Source organism: Macaca mulatta, chromosome 3 (genome assembly GCF_049350105.2).
Source record: "Macaca mulatta isolate MMU2019108-1 chromosome 3, T2T-MMU8v2.0, whole genome shotgun sequence".
NCBI lineage: Eukaryota > Metazoa > Chordata > Mammalia > Primates > Cercopithecidae > Macaca > Macaca mulatta.
In genome coordinates, this window is record NC_133408.1 from 150581018 (window position 1) to 150607728 (window position 26711).

The window sequence follows — 26711 nt, forward strand, 5'->3', positions numbered from 1 at the left end:
ATGCTTCTGAAGCTCAGCTGAAAACAGGGGTTATTTTAAAAGACAATTTTTAAGCTTCCTACTGAGATAATTATACTTATATGTCCCTTCCAAATATTTGATAGACTTACATTACCATTGACAGAGAAAACAACATAAATTAATATTTAGTTCAAAAGAAGGTACAAAAGTTACTATTTCTCTACATCTTTACTTGGAGTTCATACCTTTAGAAAGTTATACTACTAAGAAATGTAATTGAGTCAGCAGTAAAGAAGGCTAATTAACCCATTTATGCTAGAGTTTGCGATTTTGAATTTTTGCATGAGTGAAAAATCAGACCTTAGCAATAATCTTCAGTAGTAGAACATAAAAAACTCCCACATGTTTAGCATTCCAGTAATGGAACACTAGGCCTAAGTGGATTAATATACAAACGAACTAACCAGCTTCAAGTGGCATGTGCTTCCTGCTAGGAAACACCAGACTCCAAAGGAGAACTTCATGATGTCCATCTGTATTGGGGGAAAAGCTGAGGCTCATGGTAGAACTAAGGAGTAATGTTCCAAAGCTAGTCCAAGAAGTGGGAAAGAAGTTTTGTGAAAAGTATCACAAGTTACAAACTGATTACCATCTTCAGATAGAGGCATGGAGGTGTGGATGAGGATACAGTCAGATCAGATCATCCGGCTAGGCCCTGTGTGAAGAGATTCTTCCTAATGAAGCTAAGCCAATGTGTTTCTCATCTTAAGTATCTCAGTTATTTTAGCCCATGGACTACCTAGAGAGGACATGATGGTTCTAATATTTCATTTTAGGTATAGTGAGTCTAATATAAAAAACATTGAATAATGAGGACATTATTCAATATTCCTTCTCTTTCCCTTACTTTTCTGTACATTTGTCTAGATCAAATATCATTGCTACCCAATAATATAGTCATGAGATCCTGGTGTATGCCACTGCTAGGACGATTCCGAGACTTACTAAGTAGGCAATTCTGGAATTGTCATGTCTTCCAATACCTACCTAGCAAAGGTATGCTAGTATAACATGTATGGGGAACTCCCCACAGATACACATCTGATTCCTTAGAGATATATTTCAAGTGCATATTTTTATTTTGGAATATTCAAGATAAAATCTGGTATAAAATAAACATTTTTCTAATCTTTTTTAATACACATTAAGTTCTGGGGTACATGTGCTGAACATGCAGTTTTGTTACATAGGTATACACATACCATGGTGGTTTGCTGCACCCATCAGCCCGTCACCTACATTAGGTATTTCTCCTAGTGCTAGTCCCTCTCCTAGTCCCCCACCCTCCGACAGGCCCCAGTGTGTGATGTTCCCCTCCCCTATATCCACGTGTTCTCATTGTTCAGCTCCCACTTATGAGTGAGAACATGCGGTGTTTGGTTTTCTGTTCTTGTGTTAGTTTGCTGAGAATGATGGTTTCCAGCTTCATCCATGTCCCTGCAAAGGACATGAACTCATCTTTTTTTATGGCTCCATAGTATTCCATGGTGTATATGTGCCACATTTTCTTTAACCACTCTGTCATTGATGGGCATTTGGGTTGGTTCCAAGTCTTTGCTATTGTAAATAGTGTCACAATAAACATACACGTGCATGTGTCTTTATAGTAGAATGATTTATAATCCTTTGGATATATATCCAGTAATGGGATTGCTGCATCAAATGGTATTCTGGTTCCAGATCCTTGAGGAATCGCCACACTGTCTACCATAATGGTTGAACTAATTTACACTCCCATCAACAGTGTAAAAGTGTTCCTATTTCTCCACATCCTCTCCAGCATCTGTTGTTTCCTGACTTTTTAATGACTGCCATTCTAACTGGCGTGAGATGGTATCTCATTGTGATTTTGATTTGCATTTCTCTGATGACTAGTGATGATGAACTTTTTTCTTATGTTTGTTGGCTGCATAAATGTCTTCTTTTGAGAAGTGTCTGTTCACATCCTTTGCCCACTTTTTGATGGTGTTGTTTGTCTAATCTTTTTAATATGACATAGATTAGGAGAATACACACCAGACATATGTCTGGGGGTGTGATTAGAGGGAGAGAAATGAGAACCTTTTCTTTTTACATTTTATGCTCCAGTATTATTTGAATTTTCCATACTAAGCACACATTATTTTTGCAACTAAGAAGGAGGCTACAGATCTCCTTCTCATCTCAAACTTCAACCCAAAATTTGTCTCCAACACAGCCGGGCCACTCAGGCCCACCAGATGTTCCTGCTAAGCTCCAGGGGTTTTAGCGTATCTTCATAGTGGCAATTCTCTTGTTATATTCCATTTCTTTTGTTGCCTTTTTTCTCTTTCCACCAGACTATAAACTTTAAAAGGGCAAGAATCTTTGGCTTTTAAAATTTATAATCCCAGAGATAGGAACAGTGTTTAACACACAGGAAATATTCAAGGCATTCAATAAATCATGATTAAATCACAACAACTACTGCTATCTGATATTTACTGAACACATTTAAGAGCCAGGCACTGTGCTAACCAAATTATATCCATTATTTCATATAATTCTCAAGAAAGCACTATGGAGTATACACTATTACAATTTCCATTTTATCAATGAGAAAGATTTCATTTACAGAGTTAAGTAATTTGCCAAAGTGGCAAAGCTGGGATCTGAACCAAGGCAGTTTGAGTTCATAGTTTGTGCTCACGGCTTCTACATCATACCAAGTAAATAACTAGGCACAAATGAATAAATATGCAAGATTTTCATATCTAAAGATGAACTCTATTCACGAGAGATAGGTGGACTAAGGTAGAAAATAAAACCATTTAAGGAAATCACTGACAGGGGTGGGGAGAGTATCACAAAATAGGTGTTACCATTATTGGAAAAAGCAATTCAATCTAAGTGGCCTAATAACCTTCTGCAGCTGTCACACATGAAAGCATATGCCCTATGATGTATTGCCTCCAGAAACCTCCCTATACTGCTAAACTGATTATACAAATAATATGTATTTTTTTAAATCAACATTTTTCACATTTATTAATCTTGATATAAAATCAAAATTCTATACATAAACTTAAATATATGTAAAGAGTCTATATATAAACTTAAGTTGACTATCTCTCTGGTGATTAGAAACAAATACCTATTGCTAAGACATACAGTTTTTATTAACGATTCCATTTTTATTCACTGATACAGCAATAGTATGAAAAATAATCCACCTACAACTTTAGAAAAGAAAGAAATATTTCTATAAAGGTATAGGTTGTCTACCAATCTATGATTCTTCAGTGAGGAAAAATTATAATTCTTTAACAAGAAAAAGGTAAGAATATCCACAATATACTAATAATTTCTAGGGGTAACATCAGAGGGATACTGATGATTTTTCACAAATGCCTCTTATTTGGTGGCAACTAAACCCTTGGACAGAGCCTAAGACATTTAACTGTACTGCTCAATCCCTTGTCTATTAAATGGCAGCACTGGTCAGACCCTAAGCATTAAAGACAGGTATGCAATGCTATTTTGATTTGGGAAAATTCAGTGTTCAAATTAAACCATGCTATAGGGCTTCAAAGATTTCTGAACACCTTGGGCTGAAGCTACCAACAACTAAGAAACAGTGTACAAATATCCTCTGTCCTCAAAAGAACTGCCTACTCGGCTCCCACTTGAGAACTATAAAATCAAACTCTTAGCTTCCATGCTCTAAAACATTTTACTCACCAAATCTTTAACAGGGTCCTGGACATGAGTTTCTTTTCATATCTCCCTCCTTTCAGGACAGAAACCATCTCTAATTATTAATCTACCAAAAATGACATAAATGACTGCATGATCTTCAAGAAGAGAGCCATGCGGATACATTGGTTTCTATTATTCAGAGCTACTGCACCAATCATTAAAAAAAAGAAGTTATTAAACAAGCATCATTTGTAGTTTTACTGGGGTAAACTCAATTTAGTTCTGTTTTTCTTCTTATAAAGATTCATCGTTTGCTAGAACCCAATATGATTCAGCCAGCTATGATAGGCTAATATTGATTTCCACATCTTCAACAGTACATTTAAAATCAACAGGCTTTGAAATGTTTAATTTCTAGTGACAAATGGATTTTTTTGCTAATACCAGAAAGTTGTTTTCAATAAATTAGGGTGTTTTGACATTTTACAATACAGTCTTTAGACTCAAAGACAAATTATCATTTAAATATTTTGCAGTGAGAGAAGACTCCTGATTCTCTATCTCAGATTACTCTGCAATATCAATACTAGTTAAAGAAAGCCTTGTGCCGGACTCACCAGCACAAAATGACTGCGTCACGAGCAGGACACACTTCTTGACAACAGCATTGATCCTGCCCTGCCTGATTCCTCCCTGGAGCCGAGAAGTGATTCTGTTTTCTATGAACACTTCTTGGAATTTTCCTAAACAGTCAGGCCCATGAACTAAACAAAATCCAATTATGTGAAGTGATTTATAAAGCAGATTACATTTCTTTAGCAGGGTAACCATTTGTCTCAGTTTGTCTTGGCAGTCCCAGTTTACGTTAAGTCCCTCATGTAATAATGAATTCATCTTTTTTCACTCTCAAAGTGTCCTAGTTTAGATGATAAGTTATATGGTCATCTTCTTCACTAGGGACTAAAAAGAGTCCATTCCCTTACTTCATTGAGGTTGCTAACCACATGAAGCCCGAGATTCCAAAATCTATAAAGTGGTATTTCACCAAGAGAGAAGAAAAATGATGCTGGACTTCATTTCTGACTGGGCAGAGAAGATCCATGAAACAGAAATACAAGTGTCCCAATAAAAACACTGATGCCTTAACAATTTCCATTGTGGCCGCCTCACATTGACTTGCTGGAGTCTAGTGCTTTGCGTTCATTTCATGCTTTTCTAAAACAATGCTTCTATTTGAGTCATAACAAATTAATAAGAAAAAGCAATTAACTAAAAACAGTATTTCGGTGGAACTAATGGGTCTAAGTATTAGTAGAATCAGCTTATTTTTACTGTTGGATGTTATAGATAAGCATACCCATTTGGGTCAACGTTATGAAAATGACTGCATTCCTAGCTAAGAGATCCAGAGAATCAAGCAATTGCCTTGTGATTTTAATCAACGCTGACATCAAGGTAGAAAGTTCACCCTCCCCCTGCCCCCGAATCTCAATTTTTACAACATTTATTTGTAAATTCAGCTGAATTCTCTGAAAAAGTACTTCCAGGCTACTTTTTGCCTTGTCTATATAATCATAATGACTGTGACTATAAATAACATAACTACTTTTATCTGAGTCATTTAAAATAACAAATAAAAGTATCATGCATGTCATAAACAAGGATACAACTCTTTCTACAAGAAGCTAGATATTATTTTCTCAAGAGAAAAACACTTTGACCAATGGTTTGAGTCAGATTATCCCCCTTTAGTCTATTCTCCAAGCAGTAGAAGGAGTGATTCTTTAAAAATGCCAATCAGATCATACTGCTCCATGGCTCACCATCCTTCTAAAATGAATCCAAAGTCCTTTCTAGGACCCACAAGGCTCTGAAAACCTCTCAGATCTAATCTTACTTCAGTTTCCCTCCTTCAGTAAAGTCCCAACCATGCTGGCTTCTTGTACTTCCTTGAACTCACATATCCATCTTAGGTTTGCATTTGTTATTCCTTTGGTTTGAACTCTCCCTTCCTCAGACATTAGTATGACTCTTTCCCTGTCGTCCTTAATTTATGAGTCTCTTCAAACATCTTTTTGTTACGGAAGTTTTCAGTGAACATCTTACAGCCCCAGATCTTTACTCTCTCTAAGCCCTTTTCTACTTTATTTTTCTTCATAGCACGTCTTACCCATGACATTGCATTATGTCTTATATATTTGTTTATTGTCTGCTTCTAACCACTAGAATGTAAGCATCATGAGGGCAGGGACACTGTCTTTTCTGTTCATTTATGTCTTTCCAGTATCTAGACCACGTGCTTATTAAATGAATGGCACTAAGGTCTATGGTCAGTGAACTGATTAAATGAAATTTAAACTGATCACCCAAAAGTAATTTCAAAATTTGTGTTAAAATGTTTTACCCTGTAAATCTGAAGTCCAAAATTTCCCCATTGCACATGACCTTTAAACTAATTTTCTCTAAAACAGTTTTTCATGCTGTGTTGATGAGAGTATAAATGTACACAAACCGCTTGAGAGGAAAATCTGGCAGCATATACTGGAACTAAAAATAACAACCACAAAAACAACAACAACAACAAACTTGACCCAATATTTCCACTTTTAGGTATCTATTCTACAAAAATAAATACACAAGTGTACAAAGGTATGTATGCAAGGATGTTCATTAAAGCATTTTGAGTTTTATAAGCTTGTGTTATTTCCGTAATTTAAAACAAATCTTTAGAAGAAGTTGATTTTCCCCAGACAGTAATGTCAAAGCAACTCTAGGGAGAGCATATTACAGTTTTATTGAAACGTTTTAAAAGGTAACGCTGAGCAAAGTGACTGCTAATTGTAATGCCCCGTTCTGGGATGTCTCATCTTATCTGTCATACCAACAAGCCCTTACCAACAGGTTCCTTATAAGTACAAGGTGTGCAGCAGATGACTGCTCTACCTAGACACAGCTGACAGGACCAGGGAAGGATGCCTACCCCAAAGGCAGTCGATCAACTGGTTGACCAGCCGTCTGTCAGGTGGACAGGTCCCAGATCTAAATCTCAAAGGGCGACACTCAGACTTCTCTCAGATAATTTAGAGATGAGGCACATCCAAGAAGTCAGCAATTGGTGGTGGAGCAAAAGCCAGCCAAAACACAAATAGGCAAAGGCAATGTGCAAAGGGGGCAAAGGGGGATGAAAGTGACAGAAAATGGAAGTCCTGCAACACTGTCATTCCCATTCTGCAGTAAAGATAGGCTGAGCCTTGGCTCCTACTGCCCTACTTCCCCAGATACCCTTAAGTGCTCTTTAAGCTATATTTCACTACATAGCTACTTTTGCTACCTAAAGGAGTGTAACTACCAGAATATTAAATGGAAGATTCTATTACTCCTTCGATTAATCCTTCAATGGGTCTAACCTCAAATACTACTGAAACCTACAGTAAGTATAAATAAGTCCTAAAAAATAAGACTGTTTCCTTGATCATTTTATGAAATATCAAATTCTTTCCAAGAAAATATTTTAGTTTAGCTCACCAACTGGGTAATCCAGTAATATCCAGAGGAAAGATGAGACTAAAAAATCCACATCACAGACCAGAGCACCTTGCCTGTCACAAGTCAGGGGACCAGTAGACTAATGGTTTTTAGTAGTCAACAGCATATTTTTATAATTTTTTAATATACTCTGGCATTTTAAAAAAATGAGTCACAGAGAAAAGAAGTACGCACATCAGTAAATAATATTCTATTCCCTAAATACCCCTTAGCATTTGACACTGTTAGAAAATCATTATAGGAATATATGTATTCAATTATTAATATAAAATCCAGGAAGCCAAGGATCTTCAGGTGCCAAAGTTTCAAAGGGAAAGAAGTTTTTAATTTTCTTTAAAAACATCAAACACTGAAAAATGATTATTTTTTGAATCAATTATCAAATAGTTTTAGAGCCCACACGGTTGGAAGGTCCTTTATTTATGTTTTTCATTTTTCCATGATAGAGGTGTACCAAAGGGGGACAGAGAGAGCCACATGACCCTGGTGTCAATTCGCAGACTTTGCACGTGGACTGCAGCAGTGGAAAGAGAGGGTGTAGATCTTTCACATTATCCAACTCCTGTTCCCTCGACTCCCAGCCTTGCATCATTAACCCTTGCTCTGGCTCTGGTTCTGCTGTAAACCCAATATTTACATGTGCTGAGGAAAGCAACTTGTACTTTTTCCTCAGAAAGGTCTGTTGTAGGATTTCTGATTACACAAAGCTTTTTATGTCTGATCAAGCTTTGCAGTTTCACATTGTTGACTGTTCAGCTAGCGACCAATAATGACCCATCTGAGTTAAAAGCTGTGTTGTCTTTGGATTATAATATAAAATGGATCCCTTGGTATTCCTAATCCTGCTAGATTGCTTTATGTAGATGAAATTTTTGCCTGCTTTGGTGCCACATTCTTTTGGGTTTTAAAAATAGCTTTATTAAGATACAATTCATATAACACAGAATTTATCCATTTAAAATGTACAACTCAATGTTTTTAGTATAGTATATTCACAGAGTTGTGTAATCATCACCACAATCTAATTTTAGGACATTTTCATACTCCCCCAAAACAATAAAAACCTTATACTCATTCGCAGTAACTCTCACTCCCCCTCTTCCATGCCTCTGAGAATCGAGAATCTATTTCTGTTTCTAGGAATCTGCCTATTCTGGACCTTTCATATAAATGGAATCATACATGTGTGGTCTTCTGTGACTGGTTTCCTTCACTTAGGATAATGTTTTCAAGGGTTGCTGACATTCTTTGAATGGGATTTGCATCATATCTATACACTGTTTTTCAAATTCTAAAAGTGTATTTTGGGTATTTGTGATGTATATCAAATGGCTTTCTAAATGTACTGCTCTTCCCAGTTTCTGCCACAAAGCAAAAGGCTGGATAGGCTCTTGGGGAAAAAAAAAAAAAAAAAAAAAAGTCACCAACTTCGTCTAGTTTAGAACATACATTCTATAAGAAATGATAACTAAGTTATTTTATACTAATAGACTTAGACCTGACTAAATCATAGCATTATATATCCTCCCCCAAATGCTCACTCCATTAAAATAATCAAAATCAAATAACCTCTTATAACTCAAAATATAAACAACCCAATACAAAATGTGCAAATAATCTGAATAGTTATTTCACCCAAAAAGAGACATGAATGGAAAGTATGCACATGAACAGATACTCAGTATCACTAGCCTTCAGAGAAATGCAATTCAAAATCACAATGAGATTCTATTTCTCACCCACTAGAATGTCTATAATAAAAAATATTCACAATACCAAGTGCTGGCAAGGATGTAAAAAAACTAGATTCCTTATGCATTGCTGGCAGAACATGAAATGATACAGTCACTTTCTAAAATAGTTTGGCAGTTTCTTAAAATGTTAAACATGAACCTACCATAACACCCAGCATCCCACAGATACAGTTGTCCCTCTGTGTTTGTGAGAGATTTGTTCCCACAAATATAGATACCAAAATCCCCCCACAGATACCAAAATCCACAGATGCTCAAGTTTCTTACATAAAATGATGTAGTATTTGCATATAACTATGCACAGCTCCCATATCCTTTAAATTATCTGTAGGTTACTTATTCCTAATACAATATAAATACTAATAAATATTTGTTTTACCACATTGTTTAGGGAACAATGATAAGAAAGTCTGTATTTTTTTTTTTTTTTTTCAGCACAGACACAACGATCCTTTGTTTTCTCTCTCTCTCTGGATATTTTCCATCTTCAGTTGGTTGAAACCAGGGATGCAGAACCCATGGATACAGAGGGCCAACTGTATACTCAGTAGAAATGAGAAAATATTTCCACTGAAAGACCCAGATGTTCATACAATACCTATAGAATTACTCATAATATCCCTACACTGGAAACAATCCTAATATGCATCAAGTTGTGAATGGATAAACAAAATGTGGTAAATCTATAAAATAGATTCTACTCAGGAATAAAAATAAACTCTAATAACATGCACAATATAGAGAAACCTAAAAAACATTGTTAGCAACAACAGCAAAAAAACACAGACACCAAAGACTGTATATTGTATAATTCCATTTAAATAAAATTTCTGGAGAAGGCTAAACTCTAGAGATTGAAATCAGACCTGTGGCTGTCTGGGGTTGGGAGTTAAAGCAGGAGTTTAGTGCAAATGGACAAGAGAGAACTTTTGAGGGTAACAGGTAAGAGAAGTGTTCAAAAACTAGATTGTTGTGGGGGTTGCACAATTGTATAAATTTATACTAAAACTCATTGAACTGTATATTTTAAATGGGTGAATTGTATGGTAAATAAATTACACCCCAACAAATTTTTAAAAGAGCTTCATTGATACCATGTAGGCTACTAATGAGCACTCAGTCCTGATGCGGAAATTGTTGCTATGAATTTCTGCATCGATAAGTTCTCAAATTGTTTGGTATCAGGACTCCTTCACATTTTAGAAAATAATTGAGAATCTCAAAAAACTTTTATTTATGTGACTACTATTTACCAGTAATTACCACATTAGAAATTAAAATAGAAAATTGTTTTAAAATTTCATTTATTGATTCAATTTAAAATACCAATAATAAACCCTTACGTTAACAAAAAGAATAGAATTTAAATAAAAATTATAGTTCTTTTCCAAAAGCAAACAATAAATAGTAAAAATAATGATTTTTAAAAATATTTTTGAAAACATTTTTAGTTTCTGGCTTAATAGAAAAAAGCTGAATTCTCATATCTGCTCCTGCATTCAATCAATTCCAATATTATGCATCTGGAAAACTCCACTGTACACTCACAAGAGAATGAGAGTGAAAAAAGGCAAGTAACACCTTAGTATTATTAGGAAAGTAGTTTTAATCTCATAGACCCCCAAAGGGTCTTGGGGATCCCCTGGGATCCTCTGGCCATATTGTGAGAAGTGCTGGCCTAAAATCTGCTCTAAAACTGATTGAGGTTCATTTTAGTGAGATTAATTAATACATACTATTATTAATACAAATACTTTAGGATCAAGTTTTTCTAAGAAAACAGGGTCAGAAAACTTCCTGAATGTAGTACTCAAAGCATTTTGGTTACCACATTGTATAGGCCTGGCTACAACTTGTTTAAAGAAAACGATCATAATGAGACATATCATGCCACACAGTATTTACTTGCTGAATGTCAACAATTTTTCTTGATTTATCAGCAAGTACAATAAATACAACAATACTAAAGGTTGCTTTAGTACACCTGATTGTTACAATCTTATCATCTAAAGCTTTCATTCTTGTCACTGATTCAGAAGTTTCTGTTTCATATCCTTTTCAGTTTTCTCCCATCTCGATGAGTACAAAAGAGTCCTCTTAGTTTCTGCATTTGCTTCTAAAATAATTAAATGTTCTTGAATTTTTTTAAATGAACCTTAACATCATAATCTTAAAATAGTAATGCTACTTTTAATATCTGATCAATAATGATTTAATGATCATTTTAGAATACACTGTTAATTCAAATTAATATTTATCCTATACTTCACAATTAAAGAATAACAATGTGATCAGTAAGTTTATGCATTCCTTACAAGCTGAAAGGTTAATGATGCTCACTAAAGATGTACCAGCTCATTTGGAATGTCTCCAAAACTTTGGTCCTCTTTGACTTGAGATGTATTTCCCAAGTCATGTAGATAACAGAACTCTAGATATTTAAAATTTGAACTCAGAAACAACAGTAAATACTTACCTGACAATATCGCCTTCAAGAGCAATCACTCTCTTAATGATCTTCTGTTCTGGGTTTTTAGGTGACCTAGAACAAGAAGATAACGTTATACAATCAGTTATGTCCATGTTGTTTTAGGAAGATGAAAAGAAATTCTACAACAAAATAGGCTACATTAAAGTCTTTACAGATTCCATTGCACTCCACGACATGACATCAGTCTCACTCGGGTTCCAAGTGATGGGAAGTGACTACTGAAGTAATTCTCATTTTTAATAAACTCTTGGGTGGGCGGGGGGAGCCATGTTGAAACTTTACAAAAATAAAAACTACAGAGGAATAAAAAATTTTCTTATTAAGGAATAAAGTTTATTGTTAAATTATTATTGTTGTTAAAGATAGGTTTTGATAGGGTTTGCCTCTGTGTCCCCACCCACGTCTAAGTTTGAATGGTAATCTCCATGTGTAGAGGGAGGGGACCTGGTGGGAAGTGACAGGATTATGGGGTTGGTTTCCCTCAATGGCTTATGAGTGTGGCACTTTCCCTTCGCTTGCTCGCTCTCTCTCCTGCCACCATGAGAAGATGTGCCTCACTTCCCCGTATTCTTCTGCTGTGATTGCAAGTTTTCTGAGGTCTTCGCAGCCATGTGGAAATGAGTCAATTAAACCTCTTTTTTAAAATACATTATCCAGTCTCAGGTAGTATCTTTATAGCAGTGTGAGAACTACACAAGTACTTCGAGGAAAGAGGATTAGTACATAAGAAAATGCTTACGTATTTCTTTAAAATGATAACATCAGGTTTTTTTAAATTGCATTTAAAATTAAGAAAGGAGTTTTATTTAAATCCCATAAAAACACTGAAGATGTGAGGCATTTTCTTTAAAAAATAAAGAATTAGAGAACTTTTTGAAACTACATTTGGGTTTAGCCATTTGATGATTATAGAATTCAGAGTCCTAAAACAGAGCTACTGACAGTTAAAATAAATGGACAGGTTTTGATATACTTAATACAGACATCATTTATTTCAAGCTACTTGATTATGGTAAATTTTCACTTACAGTAATACTATTTACTCTAAATAAACCTCTGCCTCTCCTGGTATATATACCCTATGCACTTCCTTTCCACACTGTGATAGGATTCATCTATGAGGTCAATAGTTTATGGTAAAACTGATGGTGCATCACTTTTGAGATTATGTTATAAAACAGACTTACAGGCTCTCCCTCTTTCTCTCCTTCTCCCTCTCCCCTCCTTCCTTCCTCTTTCTATTTTTTCCTCTCAAGTCTCTTTCATGGATCACTCTAGAAGTCTGGTCTGTCCTGAGGAGCCTAAGGAGAGACTGATGTGGTGAAGAAGGAAGGTCGGCTAACAGTCACATTAGTGAGCTTCAAAGCAGATACTTCAGTCAAGTCTTCAGAGACTGTGGCTCTGGTCAACAGCTTGACTGCAAATTCGTGAGAGACCCTGAGTCAGAACCACACAGCTAAGGTGCTTCTGGTTTCCTCACCCTCAGAAAATATGTGAGATAACAAACGTTTGTTGTTTTAAGATGCTAGACATTGGGGTAATTAGTCATGCAGCAATGGGTAACTCTATCTTAATATGGTCAATTTCCTGCCAATAACATTTTAAGGCTTTTAACAGACCCAGTTCAAGAAACATCTCATATATCACATAAATGATCATTTAATATGTGTTTCAAAATCACGCATAGATAAAAATATTTTAAATTCAAGTCACATTTTGAATTGAAGTACTTTTTAAAAGGAATGTAAATGCGCAAAAGCTGAAAAGATCAAATATATTCAAACTGTACATTTCATCAAAGGAAATGTGCACTTTCAATAAGATTTATATTTCACAATGTCTTGCAGAGAACATGAAATCATGTAAGCTAGTTGCATTTATGTGTAACAATTAGTTTCACAGTTTTTCACTAACTTAATTTTTTTATTTTAAAATGAAATTTGATCAGAGTTTTGATTGGCCTCGTCCTTTTATTACATCAAGTAAATATTATGTTTCTACAACGTTCATGTCATTAATGCACAGCTGAAGTGAGTGGTATGCACACATTCAAGCTAATGAAATTAAGGTACTCTCTGCAGGGTTACTCATAGACCTTTTAGAAAAGTGCCCCTCCCATGTCTCCTATTTTAAAAACTAGGAAAGCATAAAATATTATTCAGCCTCAGTGGTCATCAAATAATTGCATATTATAATAATGGGATATTAAAACACTTCCTTACTATGTTGACAAAGACGTTCTACTACTAATAAAAATAAATTGTTATTGGGGAATTAGCGACATTGATATTCTACATATAAAGTATTTGGTCATGTAACATGCCTTTCTATAAGACAATATCAAGATTTTATATTCTTTTAAACATAATAATGATACTTCTAGAAATTTACCCTAATGAGATGATTATGAATGTATGCAAAATTTTGGCTACATGGATAGTTAAAGCATTACTGTCTATTTTAAAAAAGAGAAAAATTCAACAAGAGCAGACAGGTTAAATAAACCATAGTCCACTCACATAATAAAATACTTTGCAGTCATTAAAAATAATGTTAGAGAAGAATATTTAGTGATATGGAACTAACAACAGAATGTATGGATTGAAACTGTATGTTAGAAAATATTTTTTGTGGCATGACTTCACATCTGTAATAGCAGAAAGAGAAATATGCATTCATTTTTACTGGGAACTGATCAAGAAGATTCTAAAACAAAAGGAAAAGGAAAAGTTCTGTGTGGATAAAAGCTTTCATACCCAGATTTTGGGTCCAGATTATTGGGATATCCTTTAGCGGATGACAACTATTTGTGTTACATGACATTACCCAGGAAGAAATACTCCAAGATAGGGTATAAGACCTGAACTAATTATCAAATTTACTGCCTAATATTGAGGTGAGACTAGCATTAATGAAATAATATAAAAAGCAACCCGTATCAGCGTAAAATATATTTTATGCCAACAATGTTTAAGCTTTTGAGATTCTTGAAAGGTATTCTATATTTTAAAATAATCTATATTTTAAGATCATGAGGCAAAATAGAGTATGCAAAGGGAGCTATCTATATCATTAAAGTCTTACAAATTACTACTTCAAATATGTCTATAAATTTTAATGTAATATTAAACTCATGAATCTAATCAAATAATTTCAAAACGAAAAATGCTATTATTAACATTAATTCCATTACTGCTTAAAATCTATATCTATATTTTAATCATTAGGCTGTTGAATGCATTACTTTGATGTAAGTAGAAGTGGTCAGAGAGTTATTACAGATTTACATCATGAAACTTATTAAACTTCTCTTTGTCTTAATTTTCTTGGCCACTTGCCTATCTCCTAGAAAATGTGAAGAATAACAAGTGAAGGATTATGCTTTACTTGAGGAATACAATGTATGCTCCCCAATAAATGCTAAAATTTACATTTAAATTTGTAAGTTTAGTGTTTTCATAATAAGCAATGTTTTACAATATTTATTTCTGGGATGTGGATTTTAAACATTCTGTTTTATGCTTATGATTTCATTGGGAAAGATTTCTCCAGAGACTTGGACGAGGAGCCTAAAATTGTTTCTTTACTGCATGAGTCTTAGCAGCTCTGTGTGGTATGGCAGAGAATGTCTCTAACTAGAACGGTTGCAGGTCAAGGAGTGGGGTCTAATGTAGATATAATAGAATTTCCAGTCTCTCTCACTAATTTTGTGTTCTTTTATGTTCCCAAAAGATTATAATTTTCACCCTGTTGAGAGCACTTGAAAGCTACTTTGGCATACTCAGGAGACCCCTCGTGTATTGTGGGGATGGAGAGATTAGCATATGTCCCACCTTCTCTTTTCCTGACCACCCCCGCCCTGATCCTGGTGTCACACAGATACCTTAACCCTGGGTCTAAGCATTCTCTTTTCCCATTTATGATAAAAATTGTAAAACCTCCCTCTGTGACTTGGGTAGATTTTTATATTCATACGGTTCAGAATTGGCCCAGATTATCACAGAATTAGAAGTAACCTTAGCCACAATCTAATGCAATCACTGACCCCTTAAAAATACCACCAGGTACTGGACACTATTTGCATTGCATATATCCCAGTGAGGTCTAAATCTAATGCTTTATTATTGAGGTGAAAGGAAAAACTAATATTCTAGGAATGCCTCCTATTACAAGAGGATGTTTTTCACTATCCCTAAAGGATAAAGCATGCATTAAGCCACATAACTTTACATCATTATAATTTTAAAAATGTATGTTTTTCTATTCTTTTATCATGAAAATAAGTAGAACGAAAAGTCCACTCAACACAATGATAAAAAGTGTTATCAAATGATAGCTTATCACTTCCTTTCCCTGTTACACTTGAAAAATGTTGCCAGAGTTTAGCATGGTTTTCACAGTGGCTAGAGCTAAAAGGCTTTGCAGTATATCTAGCTCTTCCTCTGCCACTTTTAATCTTTCTCATTCTCTATTACCCAAATTTTCCACTTGGTGACCATGTGATGGTCCTCCTGTGCCCTGCAAATCCATGGACTGGAGAAAAATGGAAACACAGTCTTGCTGTTACTAGTCCTCTCTGCTGTAAGTGAACCGCTCCCTCTAGGCAAGCTATATAACCTGTCTGGGTCTCATTTTCAGGAAGATAAGATTAGATCAGAAATCCTCAACCAGTAGTCAGACCATCATATCTGGCTTATAGAAGTATTTTATTTGATTCATGCATTTAAAAAAAAATCTTGAGCTAGCTAAGCAAATAGGAGACGTCATATAAATTTATTTCTCTTGAAAAAATAGGTAGATCTGGCAACCCAAGTAGCACATTCTTGCATGAGAAAAGTCCACTGGAGGCTGGGTGCGGTGGCACATGCCTGTAATCCCAGCAGTTTGGAAGAATAAGGAGGATGGATGGCTTGAGCCCAGAAGTTCGAGACCAGCCTTGGGCAACATGGTGAAACCCTGTCTCTACAAAAAATACAAAATTACCCAGGCACGCTGACATGTGTCTGTAGTCCCAGTTACTGAGGAGGCTGAGTTAGGTGGATTGTTCGAGTCCAGAGAGTGCAGGCTGCAGTGAGCCATGTTGACGACAGTGCACTCCAGCTTGGGCAACAGAGTGAGACCCCGTCTCAAAAAAAAGTCCATTGGAACTGAGAAGCAGATGATTTGCCAGTCCCGCCAGCTTGTTTCACAAACATGTAGTACCTGAGGACATGAGTCTAGAAATCTTGAAAAATTTTCCTAGCTAGAGCATCATGTAAATAGTGAGAAAAAACGCATAAAAGCTCTAGCAGGAATTCTAGCATACTGTAGGTACTCAGTAAATTTTAGACATCCCTTCCTATAATAAATTCATAAAGGAGATCAATTAACTGGGTCTAAGACAAGAGTTCCAATCCTTTTTGAAGACTTACATGGATAGACTATTTTTTAAACCCTCTATTAAAACAATTTTCAGGTTCTGTTGCATTGGAGAACAAGAAAAGCATTGTAAAGGTTTGGTCAAATTTTATTACATAATTAGCTGAAGAAACACCAAAACTAAATATAACTGAATCCATATTGAAAAGCACAGGTTTATTTTAAATTAGGTAGGTATTATCTGTAAAATCAAGATAGAAATAAATAATTTTTAGTTTTGGATTCTGTACACTTGCTTCACTATCAGTAGTGTGAACTTTGTACATATTGCCCCATTTTTAATGGTTCATTTTTAAAATTCAATAGTTTCATGAGTTAGTACTCTCAAAATTTTTATGTAGGTCAGTAGTATTTCAGCTACCTTTATCCCCTTGTTGACTTCTCTTTGTATCACGTAAATCTTCCAAAATTAAACAAAAGAAACTATAGACTTTAGTTGTTCTTTGGATTCATTCTTGAAATCCTCTCAAGCACAGAGCTTATAACTTCAGATGTAATTTCAGAGAATGATATATGTATATACAATCCCTAACAATCACTTTTGCCCTGATATCCCAGAGAATGCTCCCAACCAAGAGCCTCATTACTGGCAAAATGACGTACAGATGAGGTGGCAAGAACCCATGTTAATGTTTCGAATTTGTCTTACTTTCTAGAAGGGGAAGGAAAGATCGTGGGAAGGGAACCCTCAGACAGGGGAAGAAGATTTTTATGTGTATAGAAAACTTTAATGAAAATAGAGTCAAATTTCAAGCTATGCGACTTACACAGTCTCATTTTGTGGGGTGGGGATGGAATAAGAAAGGATGGTTTATCTATATTGGCCAATCTCTCAGAGCATACCCTACCTGACTCAGGCTGCTAGGCAGCAATAGAATCTTTCAGGACATTGGAGAGATTCCAGTTGGGTTTCTAGTGACCTAGGAATGCAGCAGCAGAAACATCACCTTTATGTTTCAGATTTATCTTCTACCAATTCCTTACACAGGAAAATGTATTTTAACAGTACTGATGAAACAAAAAAAGAATGAACTTTAAAGAATTGAATTGTTGTTTATTGATAAAAAGTGTTCTTGGTTAAATGTAAGAATTATTTCACTTTCACCAAATGTGATTAGGATAAATTTAATAAGCAAATAGTGACAACTGGTCTTATTAGTGAATCAGCCTTGATTATGTAAAATCAATTAAATTTGTATTTATGACTCTAACTTCTATAATTGAAAAGAGCTGTGTAATTGAGTATTTTTGATCCTGAAAAACAAATGCCTTCATTTAACTATGAAAAATTTAAGGAATTTGGTATAATCATAACAATAAATTAATTTCCAACAATGTTTGTTAACTAAAGCATTTCAAAACACAGATCGTGCAATCTTCAGGTATTTAATATAATTACAATTTACCTCGCTGTCTAGAATAATTTGTATGTAAATGAATATACACAGCACAGAAACAATATATAGCACATATGTAAAATGTGTGTGTGTGCGCGCCCATGTATTCTACTGTGTAATATGGAGTTATGGCTTTTAAAGGAACTTTTGATCTATAAAGAAACTTCTGGTCATGAAAATTATATTCCGTAATTTGTAAACCTTGATTTTAATATATTGAATATGCTTAAAGTTGAACATATCTGTGGAAATGAAGGACATGAATGCTAACATAAATTTACATACTGACTATTCTTTCAATACAGAGTCCCAAATGCAGACCTTCATACAGAAGCACCACCATTCTGTTCTCAAAGATGGACATGCACTCAGAAACATTCTTCCCCCTTAGTCAAGCTAGGTTTTAACCCCCTATCCAAACTATCTCACTGAGTATGGCTTTGCATGGAATACCCCTTAAGGTCATGGAATCAAACAAAATTAACTGCTCTTCAAAGGAATAAGTCCATCAATCTAGACACATAACCCTGACACTTCAGTTAAGCTAACCAGCTGTAGACGTTTGGTTTCCATCAGGTTGAGAAATAGTACCACACATTTTTGGTAGGTTTGGAGGATATTCATACCACAAAACACCCTGAAAGAGCAAGCTATTTGTATTTTCTACATCAGACCATATCCATTGCCATCAATATGACACAGAGAAGGCAAACCAACTGAATTGCAGAATGAATACTAGTCTACAAGGACTGAGGTTAGGACCTTTAAGTCATTGTCCATGCAAAATATTAGAAGTACCTGTAGCCACCTGGAGAATATTATTGGAAGAATGGCACTAGGGTCAGCTTGTGCCCAACACAGCTTACTCGTCAGTTTCCCATGATGTTGGTGATACTGTAGGGTATGAGATGCCTAGCTTAGGGTAGAAAGCATCTTGGTAAAAGTGAAGAAAGTGAGCACAAGGCTAGTCTTGAGCATTTTACCTAGAGCATTTTATGGTTACCATATGATACTTTTTCAGGGCCAGGAAAGACACAGATGGGAATGGAGACATTTCAGTGGTTGCCAGCACTGGGGATTGTAAGTAAAGGAACCTTTACAGCCGAGATTCAGACAGGCTGACATGCCATCCCATGGATGCCAGCAAGGAAAGGTGTCCATCAAGGTGCAGGGTCCCTCCCCTGATGCCATCACACTATAAATTTCTGGAGCTTAGATGTTGTTCTGACAAGATGAAGAACTATAAACAGACTTAATTTGTCTCGAATTGCCTCAGAAAGCTCTTACGTTTACCCTGAATTGAAAAGAACTGTTTGCAATAGGACACTTAAGACTTGTTTGCAATAGGACACTTAAAATCAGCAATGGCAAAATAAAGTTATATATTTTTGCATACCTGATTTTTATGGCCTGAAAATTTGTATCCATTCCATTGTCTTTACTCTATTGCATATATCTTTTGATTAATATGCTTTCTAGTGACAATTGAGATATGCATTATTAATGTTTAAACTGTGCTACTGGATTCAAAATTTCCTAGTAAAACTGAGTTAGGTGTACGTGTGGGGAGAGGTAAGATGCCACATAATCAATGATACTATTCTAATTTCTCAAAAACTCACTCTCCTGGAGAATGTTGACAGTGTGGAGGTTAGAACACAAGTAGAATATGAAGTATCCTGACACATTTCTGTTCTAACCTTGTTGAACTTATTAATTTTTGAAATACAATGCTATTGTTTTGCAGAAGAGCTCTCAGGCACCAGTAACTACATACAATTTACTCCTTTGAAAAGGTCAACTTTATGCCCCCAATTGTAGACTCGAATAATATTAGCAAATTGTTTCCAGAAAAAAAATACATGATGCTTGGGATTTTACAAAATCAACTCCACTAACCACCTCTAAAAACAGCATTATCATGTATTTGCTCAGCTTGACAGCCACTTATTCAGCTAGCTCCAGTTGCTATATTACCAGAAAATTTTTCTATTTATTTCATTTTCTGCTATTTATATTGCAATAACTTGTACTATGATAGTTTGTCAATGCTTTAAGTTAAATAATACTAAAATTAAATTAAATGTCTAACTCTTATTCTTAATGTTATGCATATGTTTCTAGGTCTTCCAGTATTACCTTTTTCCTTTCTGCTGGATAAATTACATGGAGCTATAGAGAGGGTGAAAGAGCTAGAGAAAAGGCTTAATTTGGAAAGGATTTTTGGTAGCCAAGAATAAATGTCTTTTGGAGAAAGGAGGCAAGTTAAGAATGGCAAAATTTAGGTCAGGAGTTAAAAAAGACTGTGAGAGATCGTAAGGGAACTTTGGCAACAATAGAAGAAAAAAAGGGGAGATTTATTTCCAAGGACGAACAGAAGAAGTTATCTCATTAGGGTAAACCAAGCCAGACAGGTACAGAGCAGTGAGTAGACAGAAAAACACAGCCAGGTGAGTAAGAAGAGAGAGTGCTGCCTATGGATTCCACAAAGAGAGCACAGAAGCACTGATTTGGAGAAGACAGATCTTCGAAGTTGCTATGTTAGGGTTCTACTCACTCAACAGGCACCTTAGAATGAGGGAAAGTTTGGTTATAATGCTGTTACTCACTCTTCCTATGTTTGTCCTTTCCCTTGTTAGCCTGAAAAACTTTTAATGTTTGTAAGAAAATGCAGAGGTCAAAATATTGCCAGTCAATAGAATAGAATGATGGTTGCCAGAGATTGTTGGTGGAGGTTGGGGGCAGAAATGGGGAGTGGCTGGTCAAAGGATAGATCTATTGTACAGTGTGGTGACTCTAGTCAATAATAATGTATTATGTACTTGAAAATTGCTAAGAAAGTAGATCTTCAATGTTCTCACCATACACACACAAAAAGATAAATATATGAGGACATGGCTATGTTAATTTGCTAGATTGAATCATCTCACAAGGTGTGCATATGCCAAATCACATTTTATACTGTAAATACATACAATTTTTATTTGCCAGTCATATCTTAATAAATCTGGGGAAGAATTCCTAGTTGCCCATGTTCTACACATAGAACACCAAAGAAATCACTTTCCAAAAATCACAACCATATCTCAACCTGTAATGCATCCTTTCAAGAAGGTAAAGATTCTGACCTGCTATTTTTAGTTGAGTGTACACAGTCAGCAATAACTATAAAATTTATTGAGGCATGTGTTTTTCATAAAAACCCTGAGTATGTTGAGGCTGCAATTTCTCTGAAGATTTACCTTTTTCTATTATTCTTTAGTACACACATCCTATAGCCACTTTTTTTCTAGTTCATAAAATCTTATTCCGAATAATTAGGTACCTGTTTAAAATGGAAACAGACCATGTCTGCCCACATGTGTTGTTCCTTGCAGGAAGCTGCTTTGATTCTAGGTTGAAAGACATTGATTAATGTGAGAAGGCTCGCCTGCTTTTCAGAGCATCGGTCCCCTAATTCTGTACACACACAAAATGGACTCTAATCTCTACAGCTGTCATGTTGATGCTCCTTGTGAGTTGTACATTTCACAGACTCTGAAACCATCATTCCACAGCTCAAACATGACCAACAGCTTTCTTCAAAGAAAGAGTGGGAGAGATTATTAAGGCAAAATGGGACCAAACCCTCATCTTCATGTGTGGACGAAATTTAAATGGGTCCTGATAGCTATGTGGTTCCCACAGCTGAAGCTTAATAAGTCTCTCCCAGACACAGGTATAAGAACAATTAATAGTCCTCAAATACCTCTACAATTGAGTAAAACAAGTCCAAATAGAATTAATGGAAATAATCTTTAACTGGTCTTAAATGTCTGTGGGTTAAATGTAAGAAGGAGGCTTTGATTTAAATAAAAGCAACTTCTCAGAAACATATGCTCACCACCCACCATTCTTCATCTGAATGGCACAAACTTGGGAATTTCGTTTCACTCTAACATGGGAGCTTTGCCAAGAGACATGGGCACAAACATCAGTGATTAAGAAAGATCTCCAGTATGAAATATGTGGTATCTAATCCGCATTAGAGTGGGTTTGTAGGCAACGACCATACTTTGGAATGACCACATGGATAGATACTTTGATTTACGTAACGGTGTTAAATTCTATTTAAAACTTTTAAATAGTCTAACCGTATTACCTCAAATAAAATGCCTTTCTGAAAAAGATATGAAATCAAGTAAATACTTCTCACAAAATCCTCTGATTCAGTTTCGTTTTAAAATATAGAGCCCCAAAGCCTTACTGATGCATACCATGTCTCTCCCACCCTTTATCAGTTCTTTCTCACCGCTGCCATCTGTTTGCCTTGCTTTTTCCAGCACAATGCCCATCCCTCCAGGCTGTTCACTGGCACTCAGATGTCTTCCTCTAATTCTTTACATCCCCATCCAAGAAATGTTCCAGGTCTTTTCCTATTCTTCCTCCCAAAGATTTTATTCAGCACCACCCTCTGTGTATTTTGGACACTTCTTCTCAGACATTATTTGTCAATTAGAAAATATGCAAGTTTGCTTTTGGCCTTCTATTTTAAACACAATTATTTACTGCTATCTTGTTTTATGTTACACACAGGAGAAAAATTTTGTAAACATCTCATCTTTTACAATTATAATTCCTTAAGTCCTTATAATTCCAGTCTTTAAAAATGTAAATGCAATGTCCAGAGGAGTCCTATGATAAATATGTAGATAATTCAAATGTTTCCAGAAGGATCCTATTTCATTTTTGTTAACTTTTAATATATATAAGCCTATCTATTCATAGTTACACTGATCTAATAACATGAACATTATCCTACTGCATAATTCTTATAGTTTAAAAACAGATATATAACATGAGTTTAAATAATAAAAGGAAAAGAAAGGAAAGTCAAAGTTATAACTCTATAGAGATAATAAGACAAAAGGTATGGCAAATGACCATTTGAATCTCTTTCAAGCTATTTTACTACCCTTCTAAATTAATATCTCATTTGAAATAGTTCCCAAAGTTCCAATCTAGTAACTTTCAAGTCAAAGACTCAGCTGTTTAGAATGCAGACTGTATCATGGCTGTGGCTATGTGTACTTGACCTCCTGCCTGTTAACAAAGAGACTCAATTAATTATTTGCTGTTTTGAATGGCTATTTCATTTCACCTCCACCTTTCTTTAAGTGTTGAAAGGCTCAATTGCTTTATCACCTTAACCTTAGCTTTGGAGAATGCATGCAGAATTTCTTAACTGCCAACTAATAAACTATCTTGATCCAGAAAGTTAATTTTCAGGAACCCAGCTTCTAGATGTCTTAGTGCTAGAGTCAGCTGAAGTAACATATTGACCCAGTGTCATATCACCTTCCAAGACAGTCTCTTTGTTCTGAATGGTGGCTTTGGTGCTAAGCTATTCCCTTCACACGAGCACCGCAATGATGATTATAGTGTCATAGTCACAGTTTTAGAAATCTTACCACACATAAAAAGTGAATGTTTTCGGTATTAATTAAAAGTATATAAACTAACAGTGTATCAGTTTTCGCAACTTACTTTTAGTCATATTAAACTCAGTAATATAATTTCGCATTCAAATACTGGAACATTAAACTAGAAGTAGAAAACAGCTTTGAAGTAAATGAGAAAGTGGATTTTTCTTTTTTTTAATGTATGGGCAGAGTAGAACTGATACCAATGATTATCTAAATGTGAAAAACTAACCACAACACCAAAACAAAGTCTGGAATTCATCAAGGATTATATCAGATCTTTTGAATTTCTTTAGCCCTGATACTATGTAACATTTTAAAAATTCTCATTTGCTATGTATTTGCTTATCTATTTATATATTAATTCTGACTCTATAAGTAGACCATAAGATGATATGAAGGTAGTGTTACCCTTCTCATTATATCCAGTCCTAAGTCAGTTACCTGCACTTATAAAAAACAAGTATTCATCTAGGTGATTCTGATGCAGGAAGCCTAGTCCACCTTTACAGGTACCGTTGGAAATGCTCACATGAAAATTCTATGAAATTCAGCATACTGGCTCCCTACATGTTCAATAAAGATATAGCCTTAAAGAAAAGCCATAATAGATTTTTTAAATGACCATGACAATACCGATTTTAAAACATGTACAAAAATCTAAAATTTCCCATCAGGGAAAAAACTCAATATTCTAATTCCATATGTAATATAAACCTGGAATTGAATCTACAACTAGTATGAAGCATCATAACTCAAATAAGAAAGAGTAAGACATTCCATTTCCGAGATTTTTAAAAGAATATAAAAATCTCCTCAGATCAGGCAAAAATGACAGACAAACTGTGATTTAACAGAAAGGCTGTGGTGTTAGGGTACAGAAGAATTTATTTCTTATGGTCATTAATTCATTCAGCAAATACATGCTGAATGACAAGCAGGTGCCAGGTACCCTACATGGTACTAGCTTACAAAACACATTTTATTACAATCAATGGCATGCATGTTTTTTAGGGTTCAGACCCAAATATTAGCTATATCACCTTGAGCAAGTCATTTAGCTATCTTAACATCTATTTTTTCATGAGTATAAAAGGATGACAGCAAATGTTACTGCTGATCCCCAATATTACTGTAGAGACTCCATGAGCTACTAAACATAAGCGGCCAAGCATCTGCTTTAGATAGAATGAGTCTCAGAATGAGATCATAAATTATAATGGAGAGTTCCATGGGTCCAATTCCTACTTTAAGTAGGAAAGCAGCTATAGTCTCAAACTAAAACCACAAAATGAACTTCTCGCTACTAAGATGACTACACAACATTTCTGTGAAGTCTGTGTTGTGGTTTATTACATCCAGTTAGCAATTCTGCCACCAAATAGCAAGCTTGACTCTACTTTCAAATAAATGCTAAATGACTTCTCTCTTTCCCTCCTTCCCTCCCTTCCTTTCTTTCTCGCTCTCTCTTTTTTCTTCTCTTCCTCTTTCCGTTCTTTCCTTTCTTTTTTCTTCTACCTGGCTTCCTTCCTTAGAACCTTCTTCATAAGAACATTTAAATAATTAAAGATAGTACAGATAGATTAAGCCACTTTTAGGCCCAGTAATCTGACAACTTTTTGCATTAGTTTATGAGCTGTTAAATTCGTAGCTAAATGTATTCATACTGGGAAATTTAATTGTTCCAGTAAAATGCGAAAGTTTCGTAAACCAATTTTGTGTGGAAAGTAAAGGAAATCTAATTGTTTCATCTATTGTGTATTTTAATTAATTGCTCCTCACGTAAAATTAGGTAACAAAATGAAAGCAATAATATTTTATTTAAAATGCCCAGGAAATTCCGCAAATAATTCACAGAACTTCCTTGAAAGCAAGCACAGTTAAAAAAAGTCTGAGGCATAACAGGTATTCAGAATAAGGCACTAGAAAGTTGAAAAATAACAGTATTAGTCCACTTTTTAGTCTCATATTCACTGTTTCAGTGTTTTCTTTTTAGGATGATGGACCATGCCACTTGTTAGTATATTTGTAGTCTTTTATTCTGAATACTTTAACTCTGACTTAATTATGTTAATATTTTAAAAGCGTGAAACAATTTTGCCTATATTTTACAATAAGAAAGATATGCCATAAACAAATGAATATTTCCCAAAAAGGCACAAATTGGATTGTTGGAACTGAGACCAGGACTATGATTGGAAATCTATCCATCTATTAACCACAACAATACATTGTAATACCTTGTAGTGCCCATTACTATTTGCAATGTGGTTTCACTTAAAGAAAAATCAATACAAAGAAACACGTAAGTAACAGGAAAGAAAAATTGATGGTGACATTCTAAAATTATTTTCACCTTCTAAAAGGCTGTGTATCCACAATACATTTTAAAATGAGATAAAAAGATCAAACAATTAACTGCTTAAAAAATAAATCCTGTATAAAATAAGTTTATCATCTACACTAAACATTCTGAATTTTTATCTGAGAAAGAAAAAAGTATTTAACCCCAGTTTGAAGAGATTAATGATTAACATAAAGTCCCTAATAGAACCTCCAGTTAATTTTCTGACCCTTTGACCTCTAAAATTCTTTCATAAATCTTTCAGAGTTGTATACCAAAAACACGAAGCCCTGTTTAATAAAAATAGAAAAAGCTACAATCCTGCTCAATTCAAAACATTTTGTTTTGTGTGACCTTTAAAATACTAGAAATATACAAATATACTTTTTAGTAATTCTTATTAGAAATTTACATTATTTATGGGATGAACTATATAGAAAATTAAGGACGTTTGGGGTTAATTGTTAACATTTTAAGGTTGACACTTGGTATTACAGTTAGAGATAATCATGATTTGGACCCACCACGTTCCATAATGTGTTCTTCTTGAACTTCATATATTTTACATACAACTTTTCTGGAATATATGTACAACACGAATATCCACACGAATTTACACAG

At 34.9% G+C, this 26711-nt stretch overlaps 1 protein-coding gene across 14 annotated transcripts in view; it reads right to left on the bottom strand.

Annotated features, from left to right (window-relative positions):
- The window catches only part of IMMP2L (inner mitochondrial membrane peptidase subunit 2), an 870942-nt gene that overhangs the window by 277938 nt on the left and 566293 nt on the right, over window positions 1-26711 (bottom strand). For 12 of the 14 annotated variants that reach the window (XM_028844870.2, XM_015134720.3, XM_077994813.1 and 9 more), the window contains one exon: window positions 11455-11520. In XM_028844870.2, the coding sequence (XP_028700703.1) occupies window positions 11455-11520 (66 nt within the window). Of the gene's footprint in view, window positions 1-7611; window positions 8615-11454; window positions 11521-26711 lie in introns of those variants that run through there. The other 2 variants (XM_028844868.2, XM_077994812.1) reach the window with 1 other exon arrangement.